General features: G+C 49.9%; 1 protein-coding gene across 3 annotated transcripts in view; it reads left to right on the forward strand.

Annotated features, from left to right (window-relative positions):
• The window catches only part of DTX2 (deltex E3 ubiquitin ligase 2), a 34,653-nt gene that overhangs the window by 16,087 nt on the left and 4,514 nt on the right, over positions 1-14,052 (forward strand). For 2 of the 3 annotated variants that reach the window (XM_064394453.1, XM_064394454.1), the window contains exons 4-5: positions 2,243-2,301; positions 8,935-9,066. In XM_064394453.1, coding sequence (XP_064250523.1) covers positions 2,243-2,301; positions 8,935-9,066 — 191 coding nt within the window. The remainder of the gene's footprint in view (positions 1-2,242; positions 2,302-8,934; positions 9,067-14,052) is intronic. The other variant, XM_064394455.1, reaches the window with a different exon arrangement.

Raw genomic sequence — 14,052 nt, forward strand, 5'->3', positions numbered from 1 at the left:
CCCCCACTCAGTTTTCCCCCTGGTTTTGCTACTGATCATGGCATCCTGTGGTCTGGAATATTCCCTGGGTCACTTGGGCTCAGGTGTGCCAGCTGTGTCCCCTCCCAGCTTCTTGTGCCCCCCAACCTCCCCACTGCTGGGGTGGGGTGAGGAGCAGAAAAGGCCTCACTTAGTGTAAACACTGCTCAGCAGCAACTAAAACATCCCTCTGTTATCAGCATTATTCTCATCCTAAATCAAAACCAGCTACTAGGAAGGAAATTAACTCCATCCCAGCTGAAACCAAGACAACTTCCTACAAGTTCTAACTAATGGATGACTTGGATTTGAGTCTCACAATTAGAAAAGCAGAGTGAAGGACTTCTCTGCCATCTTTTCAAAGCATGGTTACAGTGATCCCCTTCCCAGGGCAGCTCTGGGTTTGGTTTCTCCAGCCTCAGGCGTAATGACCCTGTGCTCCAGCTTGTTAGAAGGATTCCTGCCCCCACCTCTTTTCCTTGTACAGCTGAAGGTTCAGCTTTGTGCTTTATTTTATTTTTACCTTCCATGGGGAAGTGAAAGTGCCCAAGGTGCTGCTTCATCTCAGGGCATGACAACAAAACACAAACTTCTGTATCAGTCACAGGCTCAGTGGTGTCCTCTTGGCTTCTCAGGAAGAAATGAGGGAAGGTCCAATGGCTCTGATTTTTTGGGAGCAGTTTTGTCAAGTTCCTGGCCCTCAAATACCCTTCATGTCTACAGCTGGAGAACAAGGAGTCCTGCTCCTTGCCATCTTCTGAAGAGGATCATAAAGGCAGAGATGAAGCAAAGGAATGAAATAGAGAAATACCTAAGAAAAAGCTGTGACAAAGAGGGTGAATCAGGAAAGAGAGTCATAAAGACATCTGATTTATAGCCCTTTGAAATCACAGGGAAGTTTTCCCCTGGGTTTGGTGGGTTTGAATTGTAGCCAGAACAATCCCTTGCATCATTTGAAGGCATTGCAAAATTTGGGGCAGCAGAAGGGAAAGCACAGCCTTTGAAAGAGGCAGGAGGGAAACCTCTGGTGTCCAGAGAGCCTTATAAGGGTCTGGGGGTGCTGATCTCACTTGGCCAGAGCTGCACCAAGCCCTGGGTCCTGCCCAGGGTTCTTCAGGGAGGCCAGCACGTGTGGGAACCTATTCCAAACTGGGACAGGTAGGAGAGGGGACAGCTGGGGTGGAAAACAGCCTTGTGTCACTCAGAAGTCTTTTCATCCCTGGTCATTGTTATGTGAACCTGAACAAAGATTTTAGCAAGACTGAAAGGAGGGATCTCTGTGGTGCCTTTTTGGGCAGGGCAGCTCTTGCATCCCAGCTGGACACAAGAAGGTTTCCCCTAAATAGTGGGTGAAATTTGGGCTCTTGACCACCTTAGTCCCTGAATTCCTAAGCAGCTGGCCAGGTTTGTGTAATTTTGGAGAGTCCTTGGAGATTGTTGTCTGAATGCACCAGCTGCTGCTGAGGTGCATGAGCCTCACCCATCCCAGACACATGGGCCACCTGAGACAAACTCCATGGGTGCCTTCTCTGTGCCAGTGTTTGGATTTCAAGTGTTCCTGCTCTGCTAATGTGGATGCAGCTTGGTTTCTTCTCTAGTGATGCCCATCAGCATTGCTGCTGCTCCCCTTTGCTCCCTAATTCCTGCTAATGGCATAACCCTGGCTGCCCACCTATCCCAAAGCTGAGGTACAGCTGCCAGCACTGCCAAAACAAGTAGGTGAGGAACCTGAAAGGCAAGCTTGGTGTCCATCTTCTCTTGATTTCCAAATGAAAACAGGCCAAGCTCTTCTAGGTCTCCTTCTGCCTTTCTTCCCTCATCCCCACATCCTCCTTGGATGTGTGGTGCAGGTTGGCTGCTCTGTGGGGCAGTGGCAAGAGCAGGAATGTATCACAGGATCAGAGCAGGGTCCAGCAGGAGGAATGGAGGAGTTAGGAGAAGATGGGGCTGGAAGCAGCTGCATACAGCATGGCCCTGAGGCCCCCCTTGCAGGTAAGGAACTCTGGGAGAGAGCTCTGCAAGGACACAGCTCCTTAAGCACAGCTGCTGGACCAGTGGGAAGGGTGCATGGCTGAGGGTCCCAGCTGGGGCTCATCTCAGCAATTAACCCCTGCTAATATAGCCAGGCCCTGGCCCTCAGCAGGGAGCAGTGCTTTGCTGAATTGTCTTTGGTTTGGCTGTCTCTGGTCCTTGCTGTTAAAGTCACCTCTTTTTTCCTCTCCAGTGCCCAGGCCCTGCCTGTCAAGATGTCCAAACCCAGCAGGGTGAGCCAGGCCCTGGCAGGTAAGAACTCCTTTGTACTTTATTTGCTCAGTGCTTAGGAGTAGGTGGAGGAGAGGTTTGCCTTTCTGTAGCACTTACTTTCTATTTTTGACTAATGGAAAGAGTCAGAAGTGTTGCTGGCGTTTAAGGTTTTAGACCCAAAGATTTTTTCCAGAAAAGCAGAGGACAGATTTGGGGAAGAATGGGGTAGACAAACTTTATTAACTGTTTTTCTCATCCTGAGTCTTTCAAAATAAGTGGGATTATTTGAGGCATGGCTATTCATCTTCTTCTGTACATGTGGATGAGCAAGTAGCAAAGGAAAGGGCATGTGAATCAAGCTCAGTGCTAGCTGCTATTTTTTGCTTTTTTTAAAGTCAAAGGAGAGGAGTGGTATGAGATTTTGTGTGGTTTTAATATGGTTTTTTACAATGTCGTTTTATTTAAAAAGCTCAGGTGGTCTTTAGCTTAACGTGGATTGTGATGCCTTGCCTTGAGAAAGGGGAGCAGAAGTTGAATCAGACATTGTCTGCTGGTGCAGCAGAATACAGGTTTGCTTGTTATCCAAACCTGTGAACACACTACTAAATATACTGAAGAGAATGTCTGTGAGGGATGAAAGTGCCAGTTTTCAATGCTCCTTTTCAGAGTAGATTTGCCTGTTAAAGTTGAAATGGCATTGCCTTGAAAATGACAGTTTGTGCTGTCAGTGTCCCATGGAAGTGTTGCTGTGCCAAAAGCCAGTGGCACCTTTGCTGTGCTTTGGCTCAGCCAGTGCCAAACCAGTGGCCCTGGTGTGGTGGTACTGGGGGATTTGGGTGCTCTGGTTCCAGCTGTGCTCTCAAAACTGTATCATTACCTGGTAGAGGACTGCTAAATGTCTGATATCTGGTATTTTCTGGAGTTTGCTCTGTTTCAGACTCTACAGAATATCTGTTAACCCTCTCCTTCCTCTGTCTCTTACCCATGCATGGTCTCTTGAGGTAGTTAGCTCCTGGGACACCAAACTTTGCTCCTGAGTGAGCAGAGACAGCTTCATTCTTGTTTTTCAAGACAGTAGTTCCTACCTTATTCCAGAAAAGTTGTTTGGTCTCTTTGAGTGCCAGGTTTTACCCTGGCTGAAGAGGGTGCCCAGGGTTGATGTTTCCCTCTGTCTGACATTGGCACCATCCTGAGAACTGCCCTGCATGTGTCTGTAGCCAAACTGGCCCTGCATGAAGGCTAACACAGGTGTCCTTGCCATGCAGCATGCAGCCCTCTGTCTCCTCCTTAGCAAATCACTGGAAACGAGGTGTGAAGTCAAGCTCAGACCTAGTCTAGGTGGGTGACCTGAGCAGAACCCCCTTGCTTATAACAGCTCTGCCTTTCATGCCCTGGCTGTCAGCACTGCCTGTGTAATTAGGAATTTAATCACACCAAGGTAAATAAAGCACAGAGCTGGTGAATCCAGGCTGTGTTAATGTTGGTACCTGTGATCTCATTCTCCTTGTACAGGAGGTGCAGTCTGTTCATGCCTTGTGGTGCCACATTTAGCTAGAAAAGGCAGCAGGAAGTCCCAATAGAATAAATCATTTGCCATCATTTAATACAATAAAATTCTTAGAACTGTAATTGGTATCTCTGTTGTTGCAGTCTGGGGGTGTAAAAGGAGGGATAATTACTCATTTTAATATTCTTTACCTCTCCCTGAGGCAGCCAGCACGAGGCACTTGGAGATGTAGGGAAGTGCAGAAGCAGCTCCCTGGGGCCAGGGTCTCCTTCAGATCCAGGTCCTCACCCAGCACAGCTTTGGGTGCTGTGCTGCCTCCTGCCCAGTGTCCCACACCTCAGAGGTGCAAGGGAGAAGAGAAATCTGAATTTGAGTCCTCAAAGTCACACAGAAGCAGAGGAAAGATTAATACAAGTTAATTAGGGAGTGGAAGGAAGGTAAATCTCTGGGGATATTTCTGGTGAAAAGCAAGCAATGGAGTTCTGGTAAAAAGGAAAAGTTTTACTGAAATATTAATTGGCTGGGCCTTTAGGGACACCTTCTTCCCCTCTATGCTCTGCTCTCTTGTTTTTAGAACCTCTTCTGGGAAGTGGTATTTTGTTCATAATTAAAATCTTGCTGGTGGTGTCCAGGTTACTCATTGCTCAGGTTACTCTCTAACACAGGCTGGGCTCCTTTTGTTTTTCCAGTGCCCACTGCATGACTGCTTCCTATAACATACATGGAGAAGGCTGGGGGGACAGTGTTGTGGGAGGGAGAGAAGTCTCAGATGTAAATGAAGGAGGCTTTATTTTTATTTTTTGGGAAATGTGTCTTGGTCTCCATCCCCTGGCATCTCAGCAGTCTTGGCTCTGGTTTGAAGCTGGACAGATGCAACCCCTGAATCTCATGGGTGATGTTGAGAAATGCTGCAGGTGCAACTCTTGGATGCAGAGGGAACTTCTGGTGGCTGAACAGGAGATGAGGGATCCTGTGAGTCTGAATTAGAAGCTGGGTTTTGTTTGTGTGATGGGTGCTTGGGGATTTGTAACACTGTCAACCCCACGTCTTCTGAAAGCACCTCCTGGGATCCCAGAAATCATGAGGCTGACTTTAAAACCATATTTTCTACCAAAAAGTATAATTTTTCCCTTGCTTTCTGCTATTTTAATACTTCAAAGTGCATGTGGAAACTTGTCTTTAAGCTTTTTCTTTTCCCTCAAGTATTTGATCAGTAGAGTGAAATGCCAAACAGGTCTAAGCAGACTGTTTAACCACAGTGTTGGTGTTTAAGGATCATCTGGACTGACATTTCCTGGGAATAATGGATTTTAGCTGCTGTGCCTTAGGGCTGAGGGGTGACAAGGTGCTCCTATAATGGCCCTTCTAACACTCTGTCTAAGATGAAGTCTGAAAAGGAGCTTTTTGTGAAATAAAACTGGGTGTTTCTTGTTTGCATGATTCCAGGAGCTGGTGCATTTGGGGATGTACTAACCATACTGATATTGCTGGTGGGTATAATTGCACAAATTAACAATTCTTTTCTGAGATTTCACATTATCTGAAGGTAAGCTCTGCCCTGTACCAGTCTGAGGCCTGTGCAAATCCAGGTCAGTGGCCAGAGGGGCATGTTGGGCTGGGTGTGAGTGACTGTGTGGCCAGCCCTCATTACATAATGTCAGGCTGTTTTTCCTGTGCTCAGCTTCTGCACAGGATATTACAAAAAGTCCCTTATTTACACAGGAGGCTGAAAAAAAGTTGGTGGATGTTGTCATAGCTCCAGTGAAAATAATTTTACCCCAAGGAGCCACTAATGTTGTATTTCTGGCCAAATAAGAGGCTTTGAGCAAGAGAAAAAAAGGCAGTTCTGTATGTGGTTATTGCACACATAGAATCAGATCAGGTCCCAAAGGGTTTCTTGCAAGGCTTTCTGTCTCCTCCCTCCTGCAGTCCTTGCAGGAAAGAAACCCAGAGCCCAGTGGAAAGTAGGAACATATAAAATAATATTTTTCAAGCTCCTGGACTAGCTAGTGAGCAGCAGGAAGTCTCACAGGAACATATCCAAAGCAATCTTGGTCTGGGCAAACTTGTCATGTTGCAACTTGTGAGACTTTATCCAGGTCCAGGGCTACACTTGCTCCTGGCATAACTCCTCAGATGCCTGGAACAGGTTCTGGCTTGAAATTGTTGTGAGAATTGGAGACTCAAGCTGCAAATGTGATGTGTGTCTGTATTGTTGTGGCACCTTGTAGGGAAACACTCCCAGCTAAGGCCTGGGTCAGGGATGTCCCTTCCTGGGGACTGCAGTCCCCAAACTTGTGTGAGGGTTGGTCATGCTGAGATTTCCAGTATTTGAACTTTAAAGGCATCATTGCTACTGGGGGTGGACATGAGGCAGCAGAGCAATGTAACAGCAGAGCCTTTCTGAATGCTCTCTTGACTGGAATCTGCAGAACATGATTCATTGCATGTAGCTCCTAAGGCAGCAGAAGGTTTAAAATTGGCCAAAAAAGGTAATTTCTCACTTGCACCTTTTCTTGACCAATTTTAGATAGGAGAACATAGAGTTGGGGTAATTCTCCTGATTCCCTGTTTGCCCTGGCTTGTCTGTGTGGAGTTGTAGATGGGTATGCAGCTCAGAAAAACAAAAGGAAGTTTGTGCAACAAATGGTGGATTTTTGATTGTGGGTTTGTTTTTTTTTGTTTTGTTTTGTGATGATTCATGATGCTGGCAGGCAGTTTTGGACATGTTTTTTCCAGGTATGAGGGGGCTGTGTTGTAGAATAGCTGAACTCACCTGAGGTTCTGTGGCTTCTGCTTTTTGCTTGGTGTGAATTTTGTTGCCCTCTGCTATTGGGAATCTGAAGCCAGTTGTTCAGCCTGTGCTTCTGTTTTCTCCTTTTTTCCTGGGCCCTGCCTGCCAGTGTTAGCAAGACAGTATTGATCTCTTCAGAAGAACACATTAATTTTGCATTTGCCTATCAGACAGCTGTGCGTGGGTGGTGATAATCCCTGCTAGTCTTTGGACTCGCTTTTCAAATGTCAGTCTGTGCCATCAGTGCTACTGCACTGCTTAGAAACAGCTTTTTTAGGGACAGCTTTCCTGCTCCTTTTCTGCACCAGTTCCAGGAACAGTGTGCAGCCTCGGTGGGGTCAGGCTGAGATGATTTCCCCAGCTATGGTGGGAGACCTCCCCTGTCTCTCAAGAATATTGTTCCTCCAGCCTCTCGAGTCAGAGCTGCTGCTGCTCTTCTTGGAATACCCTTGACTTTCCTCTGCTGGAAGGGAAAAGGACCTGAGAGGTGCAGGGGGCAGCTTTGGTGCTGCTGCTGGGCTTTGGGTCTCAGCTGCACTCATGAAAAAAACAAGTAGTTTTTGTTTCTGGGGCCATTTAAGCTGTTCCTTAAGGCTCCCTGGGAGTGGTGGACTGATGGCTTTGATGGGTTGCAGTAGGCTTGTGGCCTTTAGTTAGGATTTAAATGGAGTTACTTTGGGGGTGAAATTTCTGGATCTGGTGAGCTCTCCTTGGCTGTGCCTGGTGCTGCCAGTAGGGCAAGGGGTACTGACCCAGCCTTTGTGTGCTTTGGAGGTCCTCCTCTGGCTCTGCAGCTCCTGGGAGCTGGGAGAGCTCCAGATCTCAGACCTGGATCCCATTTGAGGGTGATGCATTGCTGCCTGGTTACTTGTTTCCATTGGGAAGTGCATGTCACCATCCACTGGGCAGCCTGGTCTTGTGGTCAGTCCAGCTCTTCCAAAAGTCCTTGGGTAACCCTGGGGAAACTCCTGTGTCCCACTCCCTCTCTGGTGAAAGCCCTGCTGTCTTTTGGCCCTTAGATGGGAAAGTTTTAGTAAAAACATTCAACTGTGGCTGTCAAGAAAGGAGTTGAACAGCTTCTGAAATATTTGTGCTCAGACCTTAGGAAAAGGAGGTACAAATTGTGGTCAGCACTGTGTAGGAGTAATTCTGCTTGTAGGGCACTGACACAGCTTTTGCACAGGGGATTTGTAGTCACAGGACACACGTTCTTGACTGGTTGCATATTTCAGGCAGAAAATAGTCTTACCACTTGTACACAAAGCTGATGTTTCCCATCATAACTCGATTTTTCAGTTGTGTGTGGGCAAGGTTCCTCATTTTTGTCCTGAACAAATGTGCTCTAGAATCTTCCTTTCCCCATATGACTGAATAGAGACTTGCAAAAATAAACTTTTGGCAATCTCAGCTTTGGCCATGCATTACTGAGCAGGAATGTCTGCAGCATTAGGATGTGGTCTGCCCTCAGAGGGGATTTCTGGGGAAATGCTGGCTGTTAGGTTTTCTGCTGTTGGTTTGCAACTATAAGCATTTTTCTTCTTTCTGGTGCTAGCTGCTGCAGGTGGGAAGTTGCTCTTGGGAAAGCAAAAGCAGGTGTTCTCTTGGATGTAAGTGTGGTACCTTGGAAATGTTATGATTTGTAACCAGCCTGGATTTCACAGGCAAGCATCATCTTGGATCAGCACGATCAGTCCTGTAGCTTTCTGTGTGCCAATTTTACCTTCAGGGAATGGCTGTCCTTTTTAATGATTCATTAGTTTTATCAAATTGCATCCCAATGATGCAGCTGGCTGGGATGGGGGAGGATGAGGAGTGCATTGCTGCTGGGAGTGAGGGAAAACCAGAGCACCAGGGAGGAGAGGTTGTGGGGCAGCTGTGCCCTGGTGTGTGAAGGCAGCTCAGCTGCACTCTGGGCACTGGTTCAGTGTGACCCTGTTGAAGTGTGTGGCTTTATGGGGAAGCAGCTGAGCAGGACCTTTAGGGCTCATGGGTGCTGCCCTTCATCCTTCAGGCTGCTTCCAGGGCTCCGGTCAGCAGCAGAACTCTGCACCACAGCAGACTCGGTGCCTGAGGAGCCCTAAAGCCCAAAGAGGAAGGTCCTCTTTACCCACCAGCACAAAGACATGCCCACATTTCCCTCCCTTAATTTGCTACCTGGGCTCCTCCCTCTGAAAACCTCCAGATCCTCTCCTTGTGCCGACTCCAACCCTGTTACCTCTCGGACGTTTTATGCCCTCAGAACTAAAGCCTTGGGTTTTATTTCATTTGACTTTATTTTATTTTTATTTTCTTTGAAAGGTTCAAGGTTTTTTTTAATGAATGTGTTTCCCCATTGTTTCCTTCCTGCATGTTGACCTCGTACCCACTGTAGGCATGACAGCTATTCTGATGTCAGCCGCCGGACTGCCCGTGCACCTCACCCGTGTGCCGCCAGCTGCCAGCACCCATAAGGCCACTAAAAAACACAGCTCAGTTAAGGAGGGGAGGAAAGTGTCCAAGAAAGGTAGTTCCTGCTCAAACTGTGATATTTGCTTCCACCTCCTTCTCTTTATCTCTCTGCACCCCTCTTTTCCTCTTGTCTCTCCCCCCACCCTCTTGGTTTGAGTGATGATGTTCATCCCAGCCAGGGGAGAAGCAGGACACGTCTCCCCTGAACTGCAGCGTCTCTGACAGGCTCTAAAATAACATGGTGAAGTAGGTGTGGTCCTTGGTAGGTCAGCTTGTTTCCACACAAAATTAAAGCTGGAACAGATCTGTGCTCTGCATATCGGACTGCAGCAGCCTCCCCTGTGATCCTGCTACACCCTGCTGGGGAGTGTCCACATACCAGGACCTTCTGAGTTGTTGGTGGGATGAGTCTGAGAGCTGAGGGACCATTAAGAACATCAAATCCGTGTGTGCTCTGCAGAGAAGATTTGCTTGTGAGCCATGCTTGTCATGATTGAGTCATGGGATGACAAGGATCTCCCAGACAAGCAGGCTCCTGAGTCATGTAGGGCTTTTGAGGTCAAATTGCAGAGGATTTGTTCTCTCTACCTCAGTCTGGGGTGTAAGGGAGTGAAGTGGAGTGCTCTCAGGTGGATGTGCGCTGGCAGGAAGGGCTGGATTACCTCAGCTCTCTTGCTGAGTGGAGCCCTCTCCAGGGCAGGGCTGTCATTCCTCCTCTTCATCTCTCACTGGCACCCCTCACCTTCACAGAGCCTGGATCCCATCCGTGTGCCTGGGGCTCTGCAGGGGTAGGTGTCAATCCAGCCTGGTGTAGCTGTAGAGGTTGTTTGCCAGCCTTGGCACAGGGGCATCAGCCACCACCTCACCTACAGAATGTCCTCCTTTGGATAAGGCAGGTGGGGACTGGAGGTGTAGCACAGATCTGTACATTTAAGAAAGGAAAGGGCACAGAGGTGGAGAGGAAGAGGCATCTGCCTGTCTAGGGAGTTTTTTTGTACCTTTTTCTCTCTTTGGAGTGCATGAGGCCCAAAGCTGTCTGAAGGAGGCAGGAAGGAAAATAGAAATGAAATGAGAAGGGAGGTATTTTATGGAAATGCATTACGGAGAGAGCTGTGAGAAGGAGTGAGAAAGCAAATGTGGAGTAGGATGTGTGATCAAGGGGGAGGAGAGAGCAGGGGCGGCAGGAGAAGCAGCGAAGAACAGGAGGAGCAAAGGAAAATGGGAGGTGAAGGAGAAGAGCTGAGCAGAGGTGGGTGCAGAGGGGCTGGATGAGGCTCCTGCTCCATGGAGCCAGCTGGCGGTGTGGTGGGGTTGTGTGGCTCCTGGTGCTTCACTCCTGGCATGGGCAGCGTGCAGGGGCAGGAATGAGGGCTGGGTGGGGGGGATGCCCTGGAAACAGTGCCACAGGGGAGCTGTGGTGAGGCCAGGCCTGCACTGATGTTGGTCACTGCTGCTGCTTGGTGACATGGAACAGCTGTGTTTAGGAGACACAGCCTGCCTGGCTGCTGCCTTCTCCTCTGTGGGGTCTGTTGCTCCAGGTGCTGTCTGCTCCAGCATCTAGCCCTCCCTGGCACTGTGTGAGCAGCCAGCATGCTGTGAGGGTGGGATGTTAACAGGAGGATGTGTCTTGTGACTTCTGAGCTGGGTGGGGAGAGCAGCAGTGCAGGGCATGGGAAGGGTGGGACACGGGCTGGGTGGGGAGAGCAGCACACACGGCACTGTGTGTCCAGTGGCTCTATCTGTGCACCCCACCAGCATCACTTCTGCAGCTCCTCAGCCCCAGGGCAGGCTGTCACCTCCCTGCCAGCTCTGCAGTGCCACCTGCTGGGGCTGGGACATGTCTGGAGGAGCAGAGAGGCAGCACCAGCAGGAGAGATGGAATGGGAAAGGAGCATCAAGCATCTCCTTCTCCCATCCAGCACGGCAGGATTTGTCCCAGCTGTCCTCATCCTGCCCAGGATGTGCTGCAGAGGAGAGTTACACATCAGCCCTTTACCACACTGACCCGTGAGAAGGGGAGCCTTTCAGTGGTTCAGGTTGTTAAAATCCCCCCTCTTATTTTAAAAAGCAGGATTCCTGTTGGTGGGGGCTGGGGTGCCAGTCCTGTGGAGTGCCTCCCTTCTGAGATGCAGAATGTGTTCAGTCTGTTCCAGGAGCAAGCTGTGTTTGTACAACACCCCGCAGGGCTTAGGAGCATTATTCTGCAGTGCAGGTACTGAGCCTGACTTTTGGCCAGACTGTTGTTCTCTTTCCTTCACAGACCCTGGTGCTGCCAACAGACAGAGATGGGCTTGTTTTGTGCCCTGAATTTCTGCATTGTGTGTTCTTGGCCACTTCCCTTTAGGATTCTCCATCATGGAGAGCTCAAACAAGAGCTCAGCATCCAGGAGTAGACCCAGCACTGCACTGACCACAGGCAGCTGCTGGTGGGTGCAGTGTGCCCCTGCTGAGCCCCTTCTCCCTCCCTGCTGCTGCCAGCCCTGGTCCCACACGGGTGGAATTGCAGCTGGCTCTGTGGATAGCTGGGGTGTGTTTAACAGAGGCGCTAATTAGTCAGGACTCGTTAGCGTTGCTGCTGCTCTGGCAGGGATGTCTCTGGCACAGCTGGGTGCTGCAGGGCTTGGGGAAGCCGCAGTCTCTGGGCAGGCTCTCTCCATGCTGGCACAGGGCCTGGCAGCTCTGCCATCCCCGTGGGTCAGTGCTGCAGCCGCTCGCTGCCCGTGCCAGCACCGCTGGCTCCTGGCTGCTGTCCGGGAGGCAGGAGGGCAAGTGGCTTGTGCTGCTCTCTCCAAGTGCTGCTTGTGCATGCTGCTGGCCACACAGCTCCCCAGCCTTGCCAGGGAGCTCCAGGGGCTGCTTGGGTCTCCTGTGTCATCTGTTACCCATTTTTCCCCCTGGTGAGGAGGTTTCCCTGCACATCCGTCCTCTGGGATGGGCAATCACTGCAGTGAGGAAGGAGAGGAGCACACTCCTTCCTTGGCATCCTTGACATCCAGCTGTGCAGACTGTGCCAGTGCCTGTGGGATGGGTGGGACTGGGGAGCCCCTCAGAGCTGGGAGATCTTCTTGTTCCTGTGGGGAAACATCTGCTGAAGGAGACAGGCTGCAGAAACAGGGATGCTCTGACCAGAGCAGCTGGTCACTGCATTATCCTGCTGAAATGCTGAATGTGGAGAAATCTATAGACACAGCCTTTGCAAGTCCAGGGAGCAGAGGTGATGGGAGCTGTGTGACTGTCCATGACAATAACTAGGAACAAACCAGTGTCTGGCCTGCAGAGGGTATCAAAAAAAGTCTGCTGGAAACCATATGGCTCGTTTTGGGCTACAGAAGGAGACATTACTGGTGCAAGCATTTGGTTGCCGTGCAAGGATTCAAAACACATCTGTTAAATGTTGCCCATGGAAAGCCCTTGCTGCAGCAAGCAGCTTATTATCTACAGGGAGGAAGGGGAAGCATTAAAAACAATTTGATATTCCTCTCTTTGTAAATGAAAGAATGGTAAACATTCTTTGGCATCCTGGATAAATCCGTAGCACAGCTCTGGGCCAGCTGGAGATAAACGGCTCAGGTCGATTCTTCCAGTCCATTTTCAATCCACTATTGAATCCAGAAAGCTCTGGGGACTGACCAGGCTTTGATGGTCCCAGGGGATGGCTAGAACAAAGGTTTGGAGGCAAACACTTGTATGGAGTAAACAGCCCTGTAAGGAAGTGATTCCCGTGCTGGAGCATGCGTGGCTCGTGCCATGGTCCCAGCCCTCCTGGCTCCCCTGTGCTGCTGGGATGTGGCCAGCCAGGCGTGCTGGGCTGCCCAAGGAAGGCCATGTGGGCCTTGCTACCCTCCTGAAAAAGCTCTCAGCATCAAAAGTCTCTTCTTTGGGCCTGGACTTTGAAAGCCTTGCAGCTGGGGATGGATTTTTCTGAAGTGCCAGGGCTGCCCAGCCCTTTCTCTCTCCAGGCAGCTTTGGTGGCTCTGAATGCATTAGAGCATTGTCACAGCCAAGTGACAGGGACAGATTGCAGATGCCACAGTGCAAATCCATCAGGTGTGGGTTTCCTCAGGGTAGCTGAGGGCTGCATTACCTTCTGCCTCTTAGGTTTCTCCAGCTCCATCCTAATGCCAGCTGGTGAAGTGGTGTAATTCCCAAAATCCCAAGGACTTCCCTGTCTCATTGTTACCCAGCTCTGCACCAGAACTTTTGTCTCCTTTCATTGATTTCATTTGAATGAGCCTGGCCAGTTATTGGGTGAGTTATCTCTTTGTTCCTTGGAGCTGCTCCAGAGAAGAAAAGTCACAAGGGATTCTGTGCAAGGAGCATCCCCCACCACTCTGAAGGAGCTGAACTGCTCTAAAGCTGCTCAGATGTGCTGTGCAGGTGGGAGCAGGTGAGCTGGGGCTTTCAGCCAAGTGCTGGGCAGGTGGTGCTGCCGCTGTAACACCTCCTCCCTGCTCCCTTCCCTCTCTGTCTTCACCTTGGCTGTGCATCTCTTTGGCTTTGCTTCCTCCAGCCCAAAGCCAGAGGAGACAAGAAGGTCACTTCAGAAGGAGCCACATGGAAAATGCAGGTTGGGTGGAGAAGGTCTTGGTGGTCTGTCTGTCTGTCAGGCAGCACAGGATCCACAGAGATGAGAACACAGTGATCATCATGGAAGTGGATGGCCCTAGGGGGACAGTAGCTAGTCCTGCTCACTGCATTCTTCCTAAAACCTGTGAAGCAGAAGAAACTGAGTCCCCTACATCTCCTGTAGGGCCATGAAGGTCTCCAGAGGCTGATTCCAAGTGCCACCCTGTGTGTGCCAGCCTGGAGTACAGACATCACTGAACACTCACCTGGGGGGTTTCAGGCACAGTGAGCTGCCCAGACTGATCCCATCCCCTTCAGACTCATTCCTCCTCTTGATCCTTTGCATGCAAGCAGGGTCCCAGCAGAGAATTCCTGGAGTTTCTTTTGGAAAAGACAAGGAGCCATGTTCCCTGTGAGATCTGGTGATGAGGCCTTGAAGCAGCTCCTGGCTGCTGAACCCTTGGCTTCAAAGGTG

The sequence above is a fragment of the Passer domesticus genome, chromosome 19, assembly GCF_036417665.1.
Source record: "Passer domesticus isolate bPasDom1 chromosome 19, bPasDom1.hap1, whole genome shotgun sequence".
NCBI classification, from domain to species: Eukaryota; Metazoa; Chordata; class Aves; order Passeriformes; family Passeridae; genus Passer; species Passer domesticus.